This window comes from Phasianus colchicus, chromosome Z (genome assembly GCF_987193195.1).
Source record: "Phasianus colchicus chromosome Z, bPhaCol1.hap1.1, whole genome shotgun sequence".
Classification (NCBI taxonomy): domain Eukaryota; kingdom Metazoa; phylum Chordata; class Aves; order Galliformes; family Phasianidae; genus Phasianus; species Phasianus colchicus.
The window spans coordinates 120,327-138,505 of NC_143476.1; the positions used below are offsets into that span (position 1 = coordinate 120,327).

The window sequence follows — 18,179 nt, forward strand, 5'->3', positions numbered from 1 at the left end:
TGCTTGCACTGCACATCAGCTTATTAGTGCTGAATTTTGCTTTTAAGCATGGAGTTTAAGGGACTGCCACTTGAGAAAAGTACTGTGCTCAGGTCAGTGCTTTCCACTGATTCCTTCCCTCTGATAATACAGTTTTTCTTTTGATTTCTCCCACGAAAATTTGTTTTCAAAACTTTGCTGTTGTTTCTCCCTATTGTTCTGTGCTTAAAACACGTTGTAAAGGTTGATTCTGCCAGCAGAGTATTCACGAATGTCAGTGGCTGTATGAGTATTACTGTGCCATTTCACAGATATGGTAATTTATCTTTCTGTGCTGTAGGAAGCTGCTTTGAGAGCATACTACATAAATGATGACCAGCAGGAGTATGAGCTGCAGACCTTTACGCAGCAGGCACTGCTGTCTGATGACATTATCAACAGGAATGATGCTGCAGAGGACAGCAACTTGGGCTCAGTATTCCGAGAATCTGTTCCTGAAGCCTGGATTATTAGAGCCAAACCAAAGGATCAGGAGGTGATCAGAATTTATCCTGCTTGGCTGTGGTGAGTGTTTATTACTGTGAAGTTGTCTTCCTTAGCTAATTTGTCCTCTGTAGCTGTACAGCAAGTTTCACTTGTCGAGATCTCACTAGTAGCAGACAGCGTAGTTTTTTCTTTTGTATTGAAGGATTCTCTTGCTTGCTTTTCTGTAAAAGTAGTGTACACATGATTCATTTCAGTGCATGAAAAGCTGCTCGTGAGCTTTCTTTCCGATGCACAGAACAGGTTATGTTCAGTTCTGTTACTGTGCTTTTCACCAAGAAGATGGAACTTCACCTTAAGTGCATCTGCAAACAAATGAGGACAGATACACACTGTTTGACAGCTTGATGTTCTTGTGTGAGAAGCGTTAATCACAGAGAAGTTAGTACAACTTCTGGTGAGAGAATAGGAGGAAAAATTAAAGGCAAAATGTCTGTTCCATTTACCTCTGGCACATTTTAAGCATTTTTAGCAGTGAAGACTAGCTGATGACCTATTTGTTTCTCAAAAGCAGTGAAATAAAATGTCAGTGTTTGCTCATTTTTAATACAACTTGGCAACTACATTGCCAGACTTCACCTGGGACCTTCATTTAGTTCTGTGTATGGGACCAGATTCGTTTGCAGTGCAGTTTTAATGACTGGTTAAAGTGTGTGCATGTCTGATGTGGCCAATACTGAGTTTGACTAAAAGAACACCTTCGTTTAAAACAAATCTCTTCCTAACTCGTAGTAAACTTGCCACTTAGTTAAAAAAAAGGGTGTGCAATTAGGTGAAATTATTGTCCTGAGAAGTGTAAGTAATTGCTTTTTTCATTCCAGGGAGGGAATGACATACATTTCTCTTCGAGTAAATAAGGACAGCACTGCACAGAGTGTGATCAAAGAAGTGCTTCCCTTACTTGGAAGGCAGGTAAATACAAGATAATGAACATGTCTCTGTGTCACCTGGGTGACCTTCAGGTGGGCTCTACGTGTTTTCCTCAGAGAAGGATTTTTATTGCTCCATTTGCTGTTAATGTTGATATTGTTAATGCTTTCTAGGCAATCCTCTGTGGATCTTTCAGTCTTTCAGTGGTGGACCGAGTTGCTCTATGCTGAAAGTTAAGGTCAATCTTCCCCAGTCAAACAAATTTACTTGTAACACGAGTTTTCTTGTACGCAGTACACTTTCTCTGACTGCATATGTCTTTAAATGCTTAAAATATAGTTCTATATACATACATTGCTTATCTTGCTGGGGAATTTCAGCAATCATTGCTAAGACAGTCGTGTTTGTCTCTGACTCTGCAAAGAATAAACTCAAGGCTGAATGGCACCCACAAGGTTTGCCATCCGCATTCCTTCCAGCCTCGATGGAAAATGCTTACATGCATCTTGTAACACACATGTTTTCCATAGAATACGATATCTTTTCAGCCACCCTGTTTTATGGTTGGTGCCATGACAGCACAACTTTAATGGGACATGTTGGTAGGACTCGTAAGTGTGCAGGAGCACCGTCAGTCCGAATCAAACACACAGCTGTGGAGGCATGGATGTGTAGTGTGTGCGTTTCGTTCAGCAGTTTGTGAGCTCACCAGCCATCAGCACGTTTCCTCTGCTGCAGGGAACAGGCAACCACCATCTTCTGCAGTCACTTACAGGGCACTTTAAGGCATGCACGTGGCTGGCTGTTGGGAGCTGGTGGCGTAGTCTGTCTTTGTGTGCATGCTGTGAAGTACGTGCCAGCACTCATTTTGCATCGCAGGACGATTCTAGGATTTGTTTGTAATAGTTTTCTTCAGGTGTTGCAGACCCTCTAAGAGAACTTGGAAATTCTTGTCTGAAACCTCATTTTACCTGGACAAAAGCAGAAGTTGAACGAGGTAGAATCATAGAATCGTAGAATGGCCTGGGTTGAAAAGGAGCCACAATGAGCATTGAGTTTCAACCCCCCTGCTGTGTGCAGGGTCACCAGCCACCAGACCAGGCTGCCCAGAGCCACATACAGCCTGGCCTTGAATGGATGTGATAGCTAGGCTTGGAAAAGGTCTCCAGATTTCTGTATTTGGGAAGCTAGTTTGCAGATGTGAGAGACTTAGTTCTCTGGAGCACTTGCAGTTTTCTCTGATACTGTTGGTTTTTAAAGGGTTTTCTCTGTTCTTTATATGAAAATACATACAGGAAAACACTTTTTAATATCCAGAATTTGCATGCACTGAAGGTCCTCTCCAAAAAGCTGTCATCAAATTTCAGGCAAATCAAGAGTAGGAGATGAGACTTTTAATATCTCGGTCCATGGCATGCAAGCAAAGTTCGTTAGTCCTCTGAGTCTCAAGTACCAAAATGAAGATTTGCTCAGTCCTGAGTCCAGGGTCACAATAATCCTTGCAAATGATTGAACTTCTGGCCTTTGTTCTCTAACTGTGAGGCAATCAGGTGTTCCCTGCAGTGCTGGCAGTACAGTTTGGAGGGGAGACATGTCACGTAAGAAGAGATTCTTTCCATCAGTGCTGATGGGAGTGCTCCAAGAGAGGAAGACTGATGAACCTGCTTTTGCCAAGCCTGCTGCCTGACTGATCTTCTCAGAGAGCAGGTTCATTCCTTGTCCTGCACGCTTGCTCTGGAAAGACACTGTGGATATAGCCTGGCAGGGCTGCTGGTCACTGAACGAGTAGTGTTAGCAGTGCCTTGTGGGTGTTCTTCCTCCCTAGAATGCTCATGTAGTGAAGAACACAGCAGCTTGGCAGTGTGTGCAAGAGACTGCTGAATCAGAAGGATTATTTTAGGGATCGATTTTAACTGAGATTGTTTTTAAAATGTTTAATTTTCCATGCTTTGTGTGCGCTGTGGATAACGTAATGTGTAAAGCATCAAGCAAAACTGTACTGTGTTTAGAAAGCATTGTTTGTGTGCTCCATCTTTTGGCAGACGGGGTGCCTCCAGGATTTCAAACTGGTTGAAGTGCTTATGGGCAGTAAGCAAGGTAAGTGAAGGAGCACTGACCGTCTGTAAGTGATCTTGAAGCACTTATTTTAACACAGTCACAGTTAATTTTCTTTAAAAACCTGCCTTCACAAATGAAACTTTACCATCACGTTGGAATGCTTATTTGGAAGTTGATTATTTTCAGTCATGCATGTCCCACAGTTCCCTCCTGTTTCTTCATCATCACGCCGAGGTTAATTACTGGTTTCTGATGGATGTTAATACTTTTAACTTTGTTTTGGGAAGCTAACTTTAACTGACATAGATGTCCTTACTGCAGTTATATAGGAAAGAGTATGTGTAACATTCATTTGGCTCCCTTCCTTCTCTTTTGTCTTGGCACTTGCCCTCGTACGAGATCAAATTCAAGTCCTGAGGTAGTTCAAGGGACACTTTTTTTTCAGGTTTTTTGGTCAGTCCAAGGAGTGTCTGTGTGCCTTACGAAATACTGAAATATGCAGTATGGGCGCTGCTCAACAAACCTGTGATCCTGCAGATTATGCAGATTTGCATCCATCTGTGCTACGTTCCTTTATTTGTAAGGTGTCATGGAGAGAGAAATAAAGCCAGTGAAGTGTGTAAAGAAGTAAATAAATAATAAATGAATAATAAAGCAGTGACATGCCAATGAAGAGTCCAGCATTGTGCCCTCGCAGCCTAGAAAGCCAACCATACCCTGGGCTGCATCAAAAGAAGTGTGGTCAGCAGGTCAAGGGAGGAGATCCTGACCCTGTACTCTGCATTGGTGAGAGCTCACCTGGAGCATTGCATGGGGAGTCCTCAGAACAGGAGAGATATAAACCTGCTGGAGCACATGCAGAGAAGGGCCATCCACAGAAACGACCCATGGAATGGAATGGCTGCTTTATGAGGGCAGACTGAGAGCTGGGGCTTTGCAGCATGGAGGGATAAAGGCTGTGAGGTGACCTGAAAGCATCCTGCCAGTATCTAAAGGGGAGCTGCAGGAAAAGAAGGGAACAGACTCTAGGACAGGGGGATGTGGTTTCAAACTGAAGGAGATTTATCTTGGGTATAAGGAAGATTTTTCCACTAAGGATGGTGAAGCACTGGCACAGGTTGCCCAGAGATGTAGTCAGTGCCCATAACTGGGACATTCAGAGTCAGGCTGGATGGGGCTCTGAGCATCCACATTGAGCTGTGGATGTGCACTGCTGGGGAGTTGGACTAGGAGACCTTTAAAAGTCCTTTTCAGCTCTAAGGATTCTGTGATTGTAAGTGGTGTAAAGATATTCTGTCTATTCCCAAGTAAATATCAGTGTGATTCAAGTGCTGAACTACAGCTTCACCTTTTTTTTTTTTTTTTTTTTTTTTTAATTGGTGAATCTTGGTTAGTTTCCAGTGCTCTGTTTTAAATCATCATATCATATCATCATCAGCTTATCTGAGGATCACCTACGATTCTATGGTACAGCTTTGCTTCAGTTGGAAGGTGTTGAAATTGTTCTAATGTTTCAACAGAGTATGGACGATGGTTGTTTTTTCAGGAATTGTTAGCTAGTTGTCAGGGAATGTAGTTTTGGAGTCCTCCAGTGTCTTAACAGTTGGCTTCTTAACAGAGGGTCACTTGTCTTTCCAACGTCTTCAATGACAAAAAAGAGCTGTGAACAGATTCAGTACCTCCATGGTTTGTCTTTGGACAAGGAGCGGATCAGGTCTGCGTTATCCTTTGTGGCACCTGTGAATTTTCCCTACACTTTTGGTGGTGTTTTTGTGTGTTTAAATGGAGCCTGATATTAACATACGCTGCTTGCAGACGCTGATTGATGTTCTTTCTGTCTCTAGTTCAGCGCATGGTGTTGGACAATCAGGAGCTGATTCTACACAGACTCGAAGACATAAGAAAGGTACATCTGAAAGAGAAGTAAGATCCCTCTTTTTATAGCAACTGGGGGGTGTCCCCTTTCTTGCAGAAGAAAAATAAGCACTGAGTTACTGTCCCGGATGGCTCATCTGTAGAGAAGCCAAACGCTTGGACTAAAGTTTGTTGCTGTTTATGATCCATCTGTAGAGGATGTAGTCACTAAGCGCAGAAGTATCTGGAATTTTGTTGCCCTCTCACAAAATCTCGTGTCATTTCTGCGTACATGATTTTATTTTTGCAGGTTTCAGTACGTCAGATGAACCAAACAAGGTTTTACATAGTGGAAAACAGTAAATCCACTGTACAAGTGAACATATTTGTTGGTGGGCTTCCACCTCAGCTTTCCCCTGAAGAGTACATGAATATTCTCAAGGATGAATTAGCTATCAAAAGTAAGTAAATGGGCGTGATCTGAGATCTGCTCACCTCTATATACAAAGCTTTTTTGTAAAGTAGTACCTGTTGCTCCTTACTATTTTTCTTTGTATCTTGTCATCTGTTAATCTGCAGTCTAAAAAATCTGTCTGCCAGCTACCCTGATGGGAGCTTTTTTACTTACATTAGCGAGTTGGTGGCTGCACAAAAGATCTCACAGCTCATTATTCAAAGGATGATTGCTGCATTACTTGAGTTATGTGTGACTGTACCGGTTTTTTTAGTGAAAATGCCACTTTTCAGAAGTTAACCAAGTACACCTTACACTTTGCAGATTGCAGCAGTGCAGTTTAATTCTTTCTGTGTAAATGTTCCTTGCCTGCATTAACTACTGATTTTTTATTTTTATTTTTTTTTGCGTGAGCTGTCCTCCATATTCTCCATGCCCTTTGTCCCTGGTCACAGAGAAATGTGAGCTGTGTGTGTGCACATACAGACAAGCACTCAGCGAAAAGAATTTGTTTTCCCTTTTCAAAGCAGTGCAATTAATTTTACTTTAACAACCACGCGTTCTGTAAACAGTATCAGGGAAGTATCAAGCTTTTTGTTTCAGGAGAAGAAGCCTTTTTATGTAACTTCAATCTTTTTATGTAACTTCGAGAGGAATTAAACCAAGTGGCTGGGATAATACATGCCCATCTTTTGTGAAAATCAGTTTAGCTTTTCTAAGTTGTAAAGTAAACTTAGCAGAGGGAAAGTGTTAGCTGGAGATTCCCTTCGTATTTGTATAACTTTTAATATTTATTTATGTTGTATTTGTGTAACTTTTTAAAATATTTTAAATATTTACTCTAAATGTACCCGAGGTTTTATGTGTTTATATTTTTGCCCTTTGCAGCAAATGTAGTATCTCTGAGTCATGTTTATCAAGCACAAGGTAAGCACTAAGATTTTAAGTATTGCAAACAAAGCCTGTTTTCAAAACTGCAGTCTTACAGTAGAGGTTTTAAGCTCAGAGTGCTTTACTCATACTTCATAAGCAAAAAGCCCTGCAGATAAAATCTAATGCACTGTATGTATGAAAAGCAGGGGATAAGTGTTATTACCTTATTAATGAAAGCTTGGCTTCGTGCTGCCTGCACCAGAAAGCAGTGGTAATCTGTCATAAAAAGGAGGTTGGAAGTCACCCTTGAGCTGAGCAGTGCTCCTAAAGCACTTCTGAGAGCCTTCTCCTCCCTCATTCTGTCTTTGAAACGCTGAAATTGGTGCTGCCCTTCTGCTGGGTGGGTCAGTTTGACACGGATCACAGCTCAGCATAATACTGAACTGGGATTCGGTGGCTGGAAATCTGAAGAGAATCAGCAGTTCTTCCTTGGAGCAGGCTTCTCTGAGCTGCTGCTTTGCTTTTGCTTTGCAAATGGTTTTTTTTTTTTTTACTGCCAGTGTGTATTCTATTGCTGTAAAAATGGTGTGTTTTGTTTTTTTTTTTTTTTTCACTTTCTGAATATTTTATTTTTTTTTCTGATGCTTTCTAACTCTCACTTTTGGTTGTCATAGCAGCCAATTTTGTTGCTAGCTTACATTTCATATGCAGTCCATTACGTCTTTGATTTTGTCCTGCCACATCCTTAAAGTCTGTCCTCCTCACTGAGGACCTTACTTTGAACTAACTCGCCAGTATTTTGTTTGCATTTGTTTTTCTTTATCCAGTGAAGTGTCCAGACCTAACTTTAAAGCCTTGAAGTGATTCTCAGATAAGATCTTTGCTTCTGATAATTGAGATCTTGTCAGTGAATCGTCCTGCCATATTTTTAAACATGGATAGAAAATGAAATCTGATGGTTTCGTCACTTCTGCAGCTAGAAAGCAGGCTGTTAAGTAATGAAGTGTATGGAAACAGGTGATACCTCTAAATCCCAGAGGAAGTCTTCAAATGTGTATCAGTTCTGTGTTGAAATTCTTTATGTCCTCAAACTGCTGCTTGTTAAAAATCTGGCACGTGATGGGCGAGATGGGAAGGAAAGCTTCAAAAACAAAACAGCAAGCCCATCTCAGTGATTACTAACAACCAGTAGTGTCACAGACTCTGAAAGACTGAAAAATATCCTAAGCAAACATCTGCTGTTGATTCAACACTGTTGATTTTCTAATAATAAGAAGTACAAAAAGCCCAAACATGTCTTTACAGGAGCTGTTGTACTCGAAATTTCGTGTTTTTCTGAAGCTGAAAGAATATATATGCTAGTCAAGGATACGACTGTCAATGACAAGCCTCTGAACGCTGTGGTGATTCCAGATGTTACGGTAAGAGAACTTCCAACTTGTGTCTCAAAGTAAAAACGCTACCTTCACCCTTTCTTTTCCTGGAAGCGAGTGTATGCGTTTCAAGGGATGCCCTATGGTGGCTGTGAGTTTAAGTAGTGGGATGTGGAATAGTACTGGAGAGGTTTGTACTTCATGCATCTGATGTGTTTCTGCTACTTAAGTCACTTGTCCTGCAGTTGAGTCGTGAAGAACAGTACACAGCTGTAAAGGGAAGAAAAACAGAATTTTCGTTTTCCTCGTATTTATTTCAAAGATCAAAAAGGTGGGCACGTTTTTGTGTTCACAGCCCACTTTCCTATGAGTCACGTGGTTTCCTAATAGGCTTTGTGTTAATGAAGCAGATTCAGGATAGAGGGAGGGAAATGATTCATTGAGGAAAGTCATTTTGAACCCAGGTAACGTAGGTTCTGCCCAGGAGTCAGCGCAGCCCGAATTGCTTTCTGCTGAGCATCTTGCAGTCTTTCTGGAGTTGTACTATGGCAAAAGAACTGAAAAGTCTCAGTTTGACTTCTTTAAAACTTCGCAGAAGGATGAAAGCTTCGCAGCAGTGGGAACTGACATAGCTTCAGGTGGGAGGATCTCAAGTGCAATAGCAATAGCAAGGCTGGTAGCTGCATACTTACATGCCTACTGTATTAAGACTCCTGTGCTTGTCAGAGTTTTCTGGTGGCTGATTTTTTTATTTAAGGCAATATTGCATGCTACCCCTCCTCCAAAAGAAGATAAACCCTTGTGATTATATGGGTGTTGTGTTTTGTGAGATAATTAGGAACAAATCTCACTTCTAAGTAGGTTTCAACTCTGCTTGTTAGCAGGAACAGAACAAAAAGAGTGAAGCACAAAGATGAGCCTGGATGCGGTGTATGGTGTGTGGAGTTGAATTTATCTGCTCTGTTGATTGTGTGTCAGGATTTCTGACATTAGATATGTCGAAGTGAAAACATGGATAATGCTATCATTTATCTGATAGAAGTTATTTCTTAGAAAATCTGATTGAGGGGACTGCTTGGATGAATTTCTAATAGAGAGGACAGAATGGCTGTAGTGTACGTTTTCTTTCTGTTTGAGCATGTACTGCTTATGCATAGCTCACTCCTAAAGTAATGCCTGCTATTTATTTTCATGGGTTCTACAACTGGATACAAGGAGCACATCAACACTGTTTCGTAGAGAAAATTCTCAGACACGAAACACTGTTTTTCATCATAGTCACCATCATTAGCTGTTCATTTTTGCTGGTGATGAACCAGAGCCTGAATGCTGTGCTCATAAACATCTGCACCAATGGGGCTGACCCTCCCTTCATCAGTTCCATAGCTGCTGTGATGGTGTTCTTGCTAGGAAGATGTTGCCCATGAGAACCATATTTCATCAGCCCAAACAGATGGAAGTCAGAAGTTGCCAAATCCAGACTGTGCAGTGGGTGTAGCAGGACAGTCCCACCACGACTGGCAATGTACCTCATACTGCTATGGGGCCTGGTATTGCAAGAGAAAAACTGTGTTTTTCTGCAGCTTGACTCTGGAAGTTCAAGCCTTCATCTCAGTCAGATCACCCCTTTCCTATCCCAAAGACATCACACATCACTTTACCTCCTGAGGGCTCCATCTAGAACTTTCTCTTTGATGGGGAATTCATGTGTCACCACTCCATGGACTGCTGTTTTGACTCTGGTTCTTAGAGGTGACACCAGCTGTTGTCACTGATAAAGAAGTGATCAAGGAAAATGTCACCTTCAACCTGTATTCATTCAGTAGGTTGTGACAAACTTGCGTATGATGTTCCTTCTGTTCCTCTGTGAGCACTGTGGGACTCACCTGCCAAAAATTCTTGAGATATTACTGACGCTGCCACACTGATGCTCAGCTTCTTGCACAGTTTCCTGGTCATAACGCTCCAATTTGCCTGGACTTGCTGATTGAGATGCTTTTCATTTCATGGGATGAGTTGTGCATGGCTATCCAGCATATGGCTTGTCTCCCACATCACTGTTCCCTTCTGCTGCTCTCTGTCACACGGCGACAAAATACAGAGGGAATGTGTAACCTCTACTGCCATACCACCAACATCTGCCAAAGTCATCACACCCACATGGGGCCAAAGTAATAACAAAGGGAGACCTTACTTTTGGAGGAGCACTCATGTCTTGTCTCCTCACTAAAAATGAGCCAAGAGTAAAGATGATTAACATTTCAAGTGCCATCCATTTGTGCTTAGGCCACACAGCTGTTGCTGTTTGCTGATTAGCCGGGGTAAACTAAAGAGTGATTGTCGATCCTGCTCTGATAGCAGTTGGACTGGATGAGCTGCTGAGGTCCTTTCCAGCTTATTATTCTGTGACACTGTCAGCCCTTGTTTGTATTGTACGTGTGCAATCATTTAAATGCAGCAACAGGAAATAACTTTCATGAGAATTGAGTAATAGTGATGTATGCTCTGTCGTTCGTCTTGTGAATGAAGCACCAAGAAACTGGGGACGAAGTTCTGATTTGTAGTCTTTAGAAGGGGAATTGGTAACAAATGAAAGGCCACGGTGTTTCGGTTACCGAGTGATTTTTTCCAAATTACAACTTCAGACAAACGAAACGAAAGAAGCCTTCTTAAAATTCAATAAAAACACAGAAGCATAAAGGAGCATTTGAGCATCTGCTCTGTGCTTTGCTGGTCTCCCCGGTGCAAGCTGTACTCCACACTGGTTTTAGTGCACCTACTAAAGAGCCAGCCCAGATCTTCCATGGCACAGTCACATCTGCCAGCAGCTCTTAATCACCCCGTTGGCCACAGCCCTGCAAGGGGTTACATCCCACCTTCTGGTTTCCTCCAAGATAAGAAGCAGCTGCTGGAGGTGCTCCAGCGTGGCACAGCTGCTGCCCTGATCGCACCCACACCTTGCTTGCAGCTGTGGGTTCAAGGCCTCCTTTCTGGAGTGGTCTGGCGTTAGGGAATGGAAGTCCTTGCATATGGGAGGTGCTGCAGGCATTCTTCTTGCAAAAGGTTGCCTTTTGCGTAGCTGAGTGACCTCCGTAGCTCCTGGAAGCAGCCTGGAAGATAGGCCTTGAGGGGTACAGAACGCCTTGTTCCCTGCTGCGGCGTGAGACGATTGCACAGTACGTGCAGCAGAGAGGGGATCAGCATGAGCAATAGACATCTTGCTGGAGCCTGAAGCTGCGTTGTGCAGATGCTGACAAGTCTGCAGTGTCTTGCAGAGTGCCTCAATCACACGGCATCTGAGAAACACGCAGTGAATTCCCTCCTGAGTGCCTCTCTGCAGGCACTGCTCCTCCAGCACAGTGAGGAAGGGACTCCTCAGCAATCAGTCACACATCCCCAGCTCGGAGCATCCCACATAGCTCTCCTAGGGACCTGTGCCTTTCAGGCGTTGCTGCGGTGGCTCTGCTCTTCTGTGCAAGCCTGGAATTTGTTCTGGGACTCTGAACCTATAGAAAAGCTGCTTTCTTACAAGTTGGTCCTTCAGAGGGATTCAGCAGCATCTCTTAGCCCTTCAACTGCAAGCAGTGGTGAGAAGCGAGTTAAACATAAGGCTAAGGCTTGAGAGGGCTTCTGCCCTTGCTAGGATGCTTTGTTTAGTCTGCATCACCACGTTCAGTCCTGAATGGTTGTAACTGGGGATTTATGCTGGAAGGTATTTGAACGAGGTTGTGTTTGCGTGGTAGGACTCTTCAGTTTGCACTGCGTGCAGATACCTTGTTTGCTCCAGGCACTCTTTGCTGCTGCTTGTGACTTTTAGCAGCAGTCGGCATAGATGTTGCCCTTTTTAAATTTTTTTTTGTACAGTATCAACACTGGAAAAATACGAAATTCAGATGGCAGCCTTGTGGAAAGTGTAAATACACATCTGCGACGTTTGCAGACGGGCTTGAGTAAGATCTCACACGGCTTTCCAAAACGCAGCTGTGCTTTTGGATGTGTTGGGATTTACCACGTCTCAGAAATCAGCACGGCTCCCCCAGGTTCTTTCTGAATGGTTGTAGCTGCTTGCTTTTCAACCCAGTGTGTGGATTTTGTCTGTAAAAGCAAGCAGTACAAGACATACGGTGTCTCTTCTAAATGTCCACAACCAGGATTTTTAAAGATTACTTTCCTGAGAAAGAGAAGGTAATCAAGTGCTCTTGTCCATCTTCTAGCAAGGTTTTGGGTGTAAGTTTTGGGCTGGCTTCTGTTCTCCGATTCTTTCACTGTAAAAGTTTTTGTTTACTTTACAGCTGAGTATTATTTCATTTTTTCCTTCTTCTTCCCACCAACCACTGATTTGTTAGATGCCACAAGCATCTGGGTCCTGGAGCACAGCAGAGGTTCCAGATAGCCTGTTCAGAAAGCTAAAAAGACTGGAGGTGACATTTTCAAATTTAGGTTTGAAGAGAGAAGAACAACGTTTCTGTTCAGCAGCACTCTGCCTTTCCCTGCTGGCAGAATTCTCAGAGAAGCCTTCACGGTGGCTGATAGAGCAACAAAAAGGGCTTGACTGAAAAGCCAGCCTTTGTTTACAGTTTGTATAACACCTGTGTGGGTTGAGGGGAGGAAATCCACCTCTCTCCTTGAGCTGCTGACCTTGCAATGCAAGAAGCGCTTCCTTTTTGCAGCAGTGGCACACGGTGTTTTGTTTAGATTTCCTTTACTGGCTGCAAGTGTCCTTTCCATATACTTAGCAGGCATAAATGTATTACAGTTTTTGTTCATTTGGCTCTGCTGAGTGCTTTTCCTTTTCCAGTGGAGCCTGAACACGCAGGTGAGTCCCATTTGGACTCATCATTCTTCACAGTATGGGTGAGGGTGGTTGTTCTCACCACTCTTGTTCCACCAGCAGCTCGGAAATATTCTGGGCTCTCCTGACTCTCTGCCTCCCCAGAATAGTCATGTCTGAGGCCAAGAATGTCTCTTCTTGGCCAAAAGTAAAGCAAGAGGAAGGAGGGGGCAAGAGAAGAAAGGTGTTTCACCTTTGTCAGCCTTCTCACTTGCTTGGCATTACACTTCTGCTGTGTTTTCTCCTTGTGCCTAGCAGTCACAGCTGATGGCAGAGGATACTTGTCATGCAAGCAGGGATGCAGAGGAGACAGAATTTTATGCAGCTGCAATATCTTAATGCCTCTGGCAGAGGGTTGGAGCCTGGCTCCTCCACAAAAGCACCATTTGAGGAAATTTCTTGAGTCAGTATTCAAACCCCAAAATATTGTTTGCTTTCCAGTGTCTGTCTGAGCTGGTTCACGTTTCTTTCCCCACCTTTAGTTGGTAAAGTAGCCTCATTTCTGCAGCTTGAGGTTCAGTTCACAGTCCTGGTAGTTAGCATGGACAGCAGCTCCTACTCCATCTGTGTGCTCTCTCCTCTCTCTGTTGCTGTTCAGATCCCTTCACACGTTTGCAAGCTGTCATCACGCTGTTTCATCACTGCCCCCCGAATCACTCATGTCTAAATTGACTTCTCTTTACCACTGTTGTTTTTTTTTCCCAGGTCCGTCCTGTCAGCTGCGTGACAAATTAGTGATCCCTGAGTGCTGTCCAGTTTGTAAATACAAATTACCACGACTTAGGAACTGTGGCAGACATTTCTGTTTCAGGGCACACTTGCTGAAATGCCTGATGGACTTTTAATGCATACCCACCTGACAGTTTGGTTTACCTGCTCACTGTGACAGGTTGAATAAAAGATGCCTTCATGCTTCCTGGTCTTTCCAGAGTCATTTATAAATCATGGATGGTGGGGTGTTTGAAGACCAGTCACCCCCATGCAGTGGATTTAGAAGCACTGCTAAGATCCCCTCTTAGTCTTCTCCAGGCTGAACAGTCCTGGCTCTTTCCTGATAAGGGAGATGCTCCATGACCCTGCTTATCTCTGTGGTCCTCTGCCAGGCTCTCTCCAGCAGTGTCTTCCCCAAACTGGAGAGCCCGAAACTGGACACAATTCTCCAGACATGGTCTTACTGTGGATGTGTAGTGGGGAAGAACCTCAACCCGTTGGCCATGTTCTTTTACTGCACCCCAGGATAACATTGGCCTTCTTGGCCACAAGTGCACCCTGCAGGCTTGTGGCCAACCTGTCGTCCACCAGGGTGCCCACGTTCTTCTCTGCAGAGCTCCTTTCCAGCAGGTCAGTCTGTACTGGTGCATGAGGTTATTCCTTCCCAGGTGTAGGATTCTGCACGTGCCCTTGTTGTACCTCATTAAGGTTCTTCTCCATCCAACTCTCCAGCCTGTCCAGCTGTTGCTGAATGGATGCACAGCCTTCTGGTGCATCATCATACACAGCTGTGTATCATGTGCAACTTGCTGAGGGTACACTTCTTTTCCAACCTTGATGATTCTGTCTTTTTCTCTCCCTTCATCACTGGGTCACTGATGAAGATGTTGAACAAAACCGGTCCCAGCTCCAGGCCCAGGGGAGCAGTGCTAGCTACAGGCCTCCAAGTCACACTTCTCCAATCTGTGACAGAGAACCAGCGTTCAGTTCTCTTTGTCCACTCATCTGTCCCACACATCCTAAGCTTACTTACAAGATGTTATGGGAGACAGCATCAAAAAACCTTGCTGAAGTCAAAATGCACAACGTTCACTGCTCTCCCCTCATCTGTCCAACCAGTTATGACAGCCACAAAGGCTACCAGATTGGTCAGGTATGATTTCCCCTTGATGAATCCAGTAACCTTTTCTTCCACTTGCTTGGAGATGACATCTGGAATAAGTCATTCCATCACCTCTTCAAGGTGAGACTTAATGACACGTAGTTTCCCCGTTCTCCTTCTTGCCCTTTTTGAAGGCTGGAGTAACACTGACTTTCCTCCAGTCTTACTGATTTAAAATAAGTATTTTTTAAAAAGAAGCTTTCAGCCTCTTACCAATCCTTCGTCTTTAAATTATTTTTCCTTGTAAGTTAACGTGTATTTTAAGACAACCACACAATGTAAGACAAAGGTTTCGGTTGTTTTTGGAAGGAGTTCTGTCTTCTCAAGGAGCGTGTTCAGTTCCTACACGATTCTCTATATGAGCTTATCCTCCACGCTGTTCTTTGCCATGTACTTTTTACTGCAGATATGGAAGAAAGGCTATTGGTGATACCTTTGTTTTAACGTTAGGCCAGACCAATAGTTTGAGTGTAGCTGGAGTGGGTTAAGGAAACGTTTTTCCAGAAAGACAAAATGAATAGCTAGCCTTGTTAATTGTCTAGATGTTGAGTCTTTTTTTGTTTGTTTGTTTTTTTGCATTGAATCTGGATTATTTTATTTTATTTTTTAAACTAAGCATCAAGGAATTATTAGGGAAATACTTTAGAGATTGCAGTGGTAATCTTCTTTCCTGGTCATGGTTTTGGCTAATCCTTTCTTTTCTTCATTCAGGCTTCCAAGATCCCACAGAACTGTTGGCCACTTCTTGTATTTGTGAATCCAAAAAGCGGTGGTCTGAAAGGTCGGGATCTGCTGTACTGCTTTAGGAAGCTGCTGAATCCACATCAGGTCTTTGAGCTTACCAATGGTGGTCCTTTGCCTGGGTATGTTGTAATATTTTTTTCTGGTTACTGATGTGACTTTGTTAGGTATTTTGTAATGGTTTTTCTTAAGGCAAGATCAGATTCTGTTCTTATAAGGATATTAATTGTGTCTGTTCTTTGCCTGGATAACAAAGTAGACTGGTTCTTACTGGTATTGAAACAGACTTTCCTTTTCTATATAAAGATTAGTTCCTGATGTATATACTTTCATCAAGTCTAACAGATCCAGTCCTGGGAAAGTCACACAATTAATGCAAATATACTTATCACTGAAAACAATAATATTTTATAAATAGATGGATAGCAGAAGAAAAATGTTGTGTTGCCTTACAAAAATGCTCATTTTTGCTTTTATTTCCTCTAACATGCCATGGAAACGATCAGGGAAGTATAATATAGTTTTCTATTTTGACTCTTGAAAGCTGGCCACAATTGCAGAACTAAGGGGCTCTGCCCAATCTCAGCTGCAGCATTTCTCAGTCTGAGGAACAGAACGTAATGTGATTGCAGGGAAGCAGTAACTGTGATTACTAGATTTAATCAGCACCATTTTGTTAACACTTCATAAAACTGAAAGCAGTGATTGCAGCCTACTTGGAATAGCCTCGTTGTGCAGTGCAGTTTTAACAAAGAGCTCTTGTGACTCGACCTTCGAAACAAATGCTTTCAAGAGAGAAGTGTAGCTTATGCAGGAAGCAAGTTAAACAAGTTGCACAAACTTTCTCGTCTGAGTTTTGTAATTTCGTTGTGTTTCTAATGTAGTCAAGATTTGCAGCCGTGGTAGTTAGTTCATTTTGCTTTGCCCATTAAGTATTTCTGTAGATGTACAGCAGAATGCTTCTCCTTGCTTACTGCTTGTCGTGAAATGTGAGTAGAAATTATTTTGCAGTCCTGTTGTGTAGGATGAAAGGCCAAAAAGAGTGAGAACAAACAAAATAGTACTATGAACAAAAAGTCCTATCAACATTCCACACTTGGCAGCTTAGGAATGACTAAGTAAAAAAAAAATTCAAAACCTCTACAAAGATTTAAGACGTTCAGATGGAAACCATGAACAGTTTGACCTATTTGGTGAGGAAATAAGTGATTAACAATTGGTCTCCAGCTGCAAAAAGTCATCGGAGAGTGTGGTTTTCACTCTTTTTTAAGAATTCAGCAATGATCTGTTACGTTAAATAACATAGGTAGAGACTGCTTTTTTTTGTACTGCATTTTAACGCTTCTTTTCCCCTTTGCTTGGAGCTTTCACACGTTCTCCAAAGTCCCCTCTTTCCGAGTGCTGGTGTGCGGAGGTGATGGCACCGTGGGTTGGGTTCTTGGTGCACTGGAGGAGATTAGGCACAAGCTGGTGTGCTCAGAGCCTTCTGTTGCCATCCTGCCTCTGGGAACAGGTGAGAACTGGGACAAGCACTAGGTTGAGGGCTACTCAGTACATGCTGAAGACCTTGTCTTCGTTCCCTGTGGCTTCTCTGTCTTCTCTGTCTTGTGTTTGGGAGCACTAATTGCTGGGAAGAGTGACTGTCGTGGGCATAAGCTCTAAATAATGAACATAGGAACGTGGACTTGGAGGCAAACAGCAGAAACATCTTCCCACGTAGCTCAGGGTTGTATGAGCTTTTACTTTCTTGCAATATTTAGGTTTGAGTTCAGCAGATATTGATGCACATTCTTTAAAAGCTTGTTTTCCAGTATAGCATGGATCTGATCTCTCATACCCAGTCTGAAGGTGTGCCTGCCTCCAGGTTAAATGCACGCAGTCTTCAGTAAATATTCCCTTTGTTTTGTCTCTCAGGAAGTTATCCAGCTGGGATGTGGTTCCAAGAGAGGCATTCACTGGCCCAGCATGTTGCTGCTGACTGGTCTGCATGCAGCTTCTGCATTGGTCCAGCAGCTGGAAATCCAGCTGGATCTCCACCTGAGGCTTTGTGCCTGCTCATCCTCCAGAAGGTTTGTCTTCATTTATCCACCTGACAAACCACTGCTGAGGATGCCAGGACTCAGTAGCCAGCTGTAGATGGCAGGCACAGGGATCTGCTTGTCAGTTGGTCATGCTTCCTGAGTGAGAAGGAGCTGCTGAATTGCTGTGGCTGTGTCTGAGTGGATAGCACTTGGAGAGGCCAAAATATTCTCCCCTTGACAACCGCTGCTGCTCTGTGGGCCTGTGAATTCAGCTGTGTGCTGACTTGATAACAGTTTCTCCCATTGCATTTTTTCAGGCAGTATTTCTGTGTGTGACACAAAGCACACAGGCAGCTGCAACGCCGGGGTTGTGTTTTATGGTTGACTAACTTTTCAGTCCAGTTGTGCTTCTTTCGTGACTTACTTGGGGCACTGATTTATAGAGCAGAGCTGAAGGAGTCGTCGATGCTTTTAGCTGACTTACAAAATGCTGTCGTATTCTGGGGCTTTTCTTTGTTGCCCAGGTAATGACTTAGGACGAGTCTTGCGCTGGGGAGCTGGCTACAGTGGGGAGGACCCCTACTCCATTTTGATTTCTGTGGATGAAGCAGACGACGTTCTGATGGACCGCTGGACTATTCTTTTGGATGCTGAAGAGCCTGCTGAAGGTGCAGAGAATGGCATGGCAGAACATGAGCCCCCCAAGGTG

General features: G+C 43.2%; 1 protein-coding gene across 1 annotated transcript in view; it reads left to right on the forward strand.

Moving 5' to 3' along the window:
• DGKQ (diacylglycerol kinase theta) overlaps window positions 1-18,179 on the forward strand; it is a 79,799-nt gene that overhangs the window by 46,345 nt on the left and 15,275 nt on the right. The window contains 10 exon segments of the mRNA XM_090132681.1: window positions 320-543; window positions 1,344-1,434; window positions 3,435-3,489; window positions 5,295-5,356; window positions 5,615-5,765; window positions 6,647-6,685; window positions 7,937-8,052; window positions 15,420-15,571; window positions 16,814-16,962; window positions 17,995-18,176. Of these exon segments, the coding sequence (XP_089988807.1) occupies window positions 320-543; window positions 1,344-1,434; window positions 3,435-3,489; window positions 5,295-5,356; window positions 5,615-5,765; window positions 6,647-6,685; window positions 7,937-8,052; window positions 15,420-15,571; window positions 16,814-16,962; window positions 17,995-18,176 (1,221 nt within the window).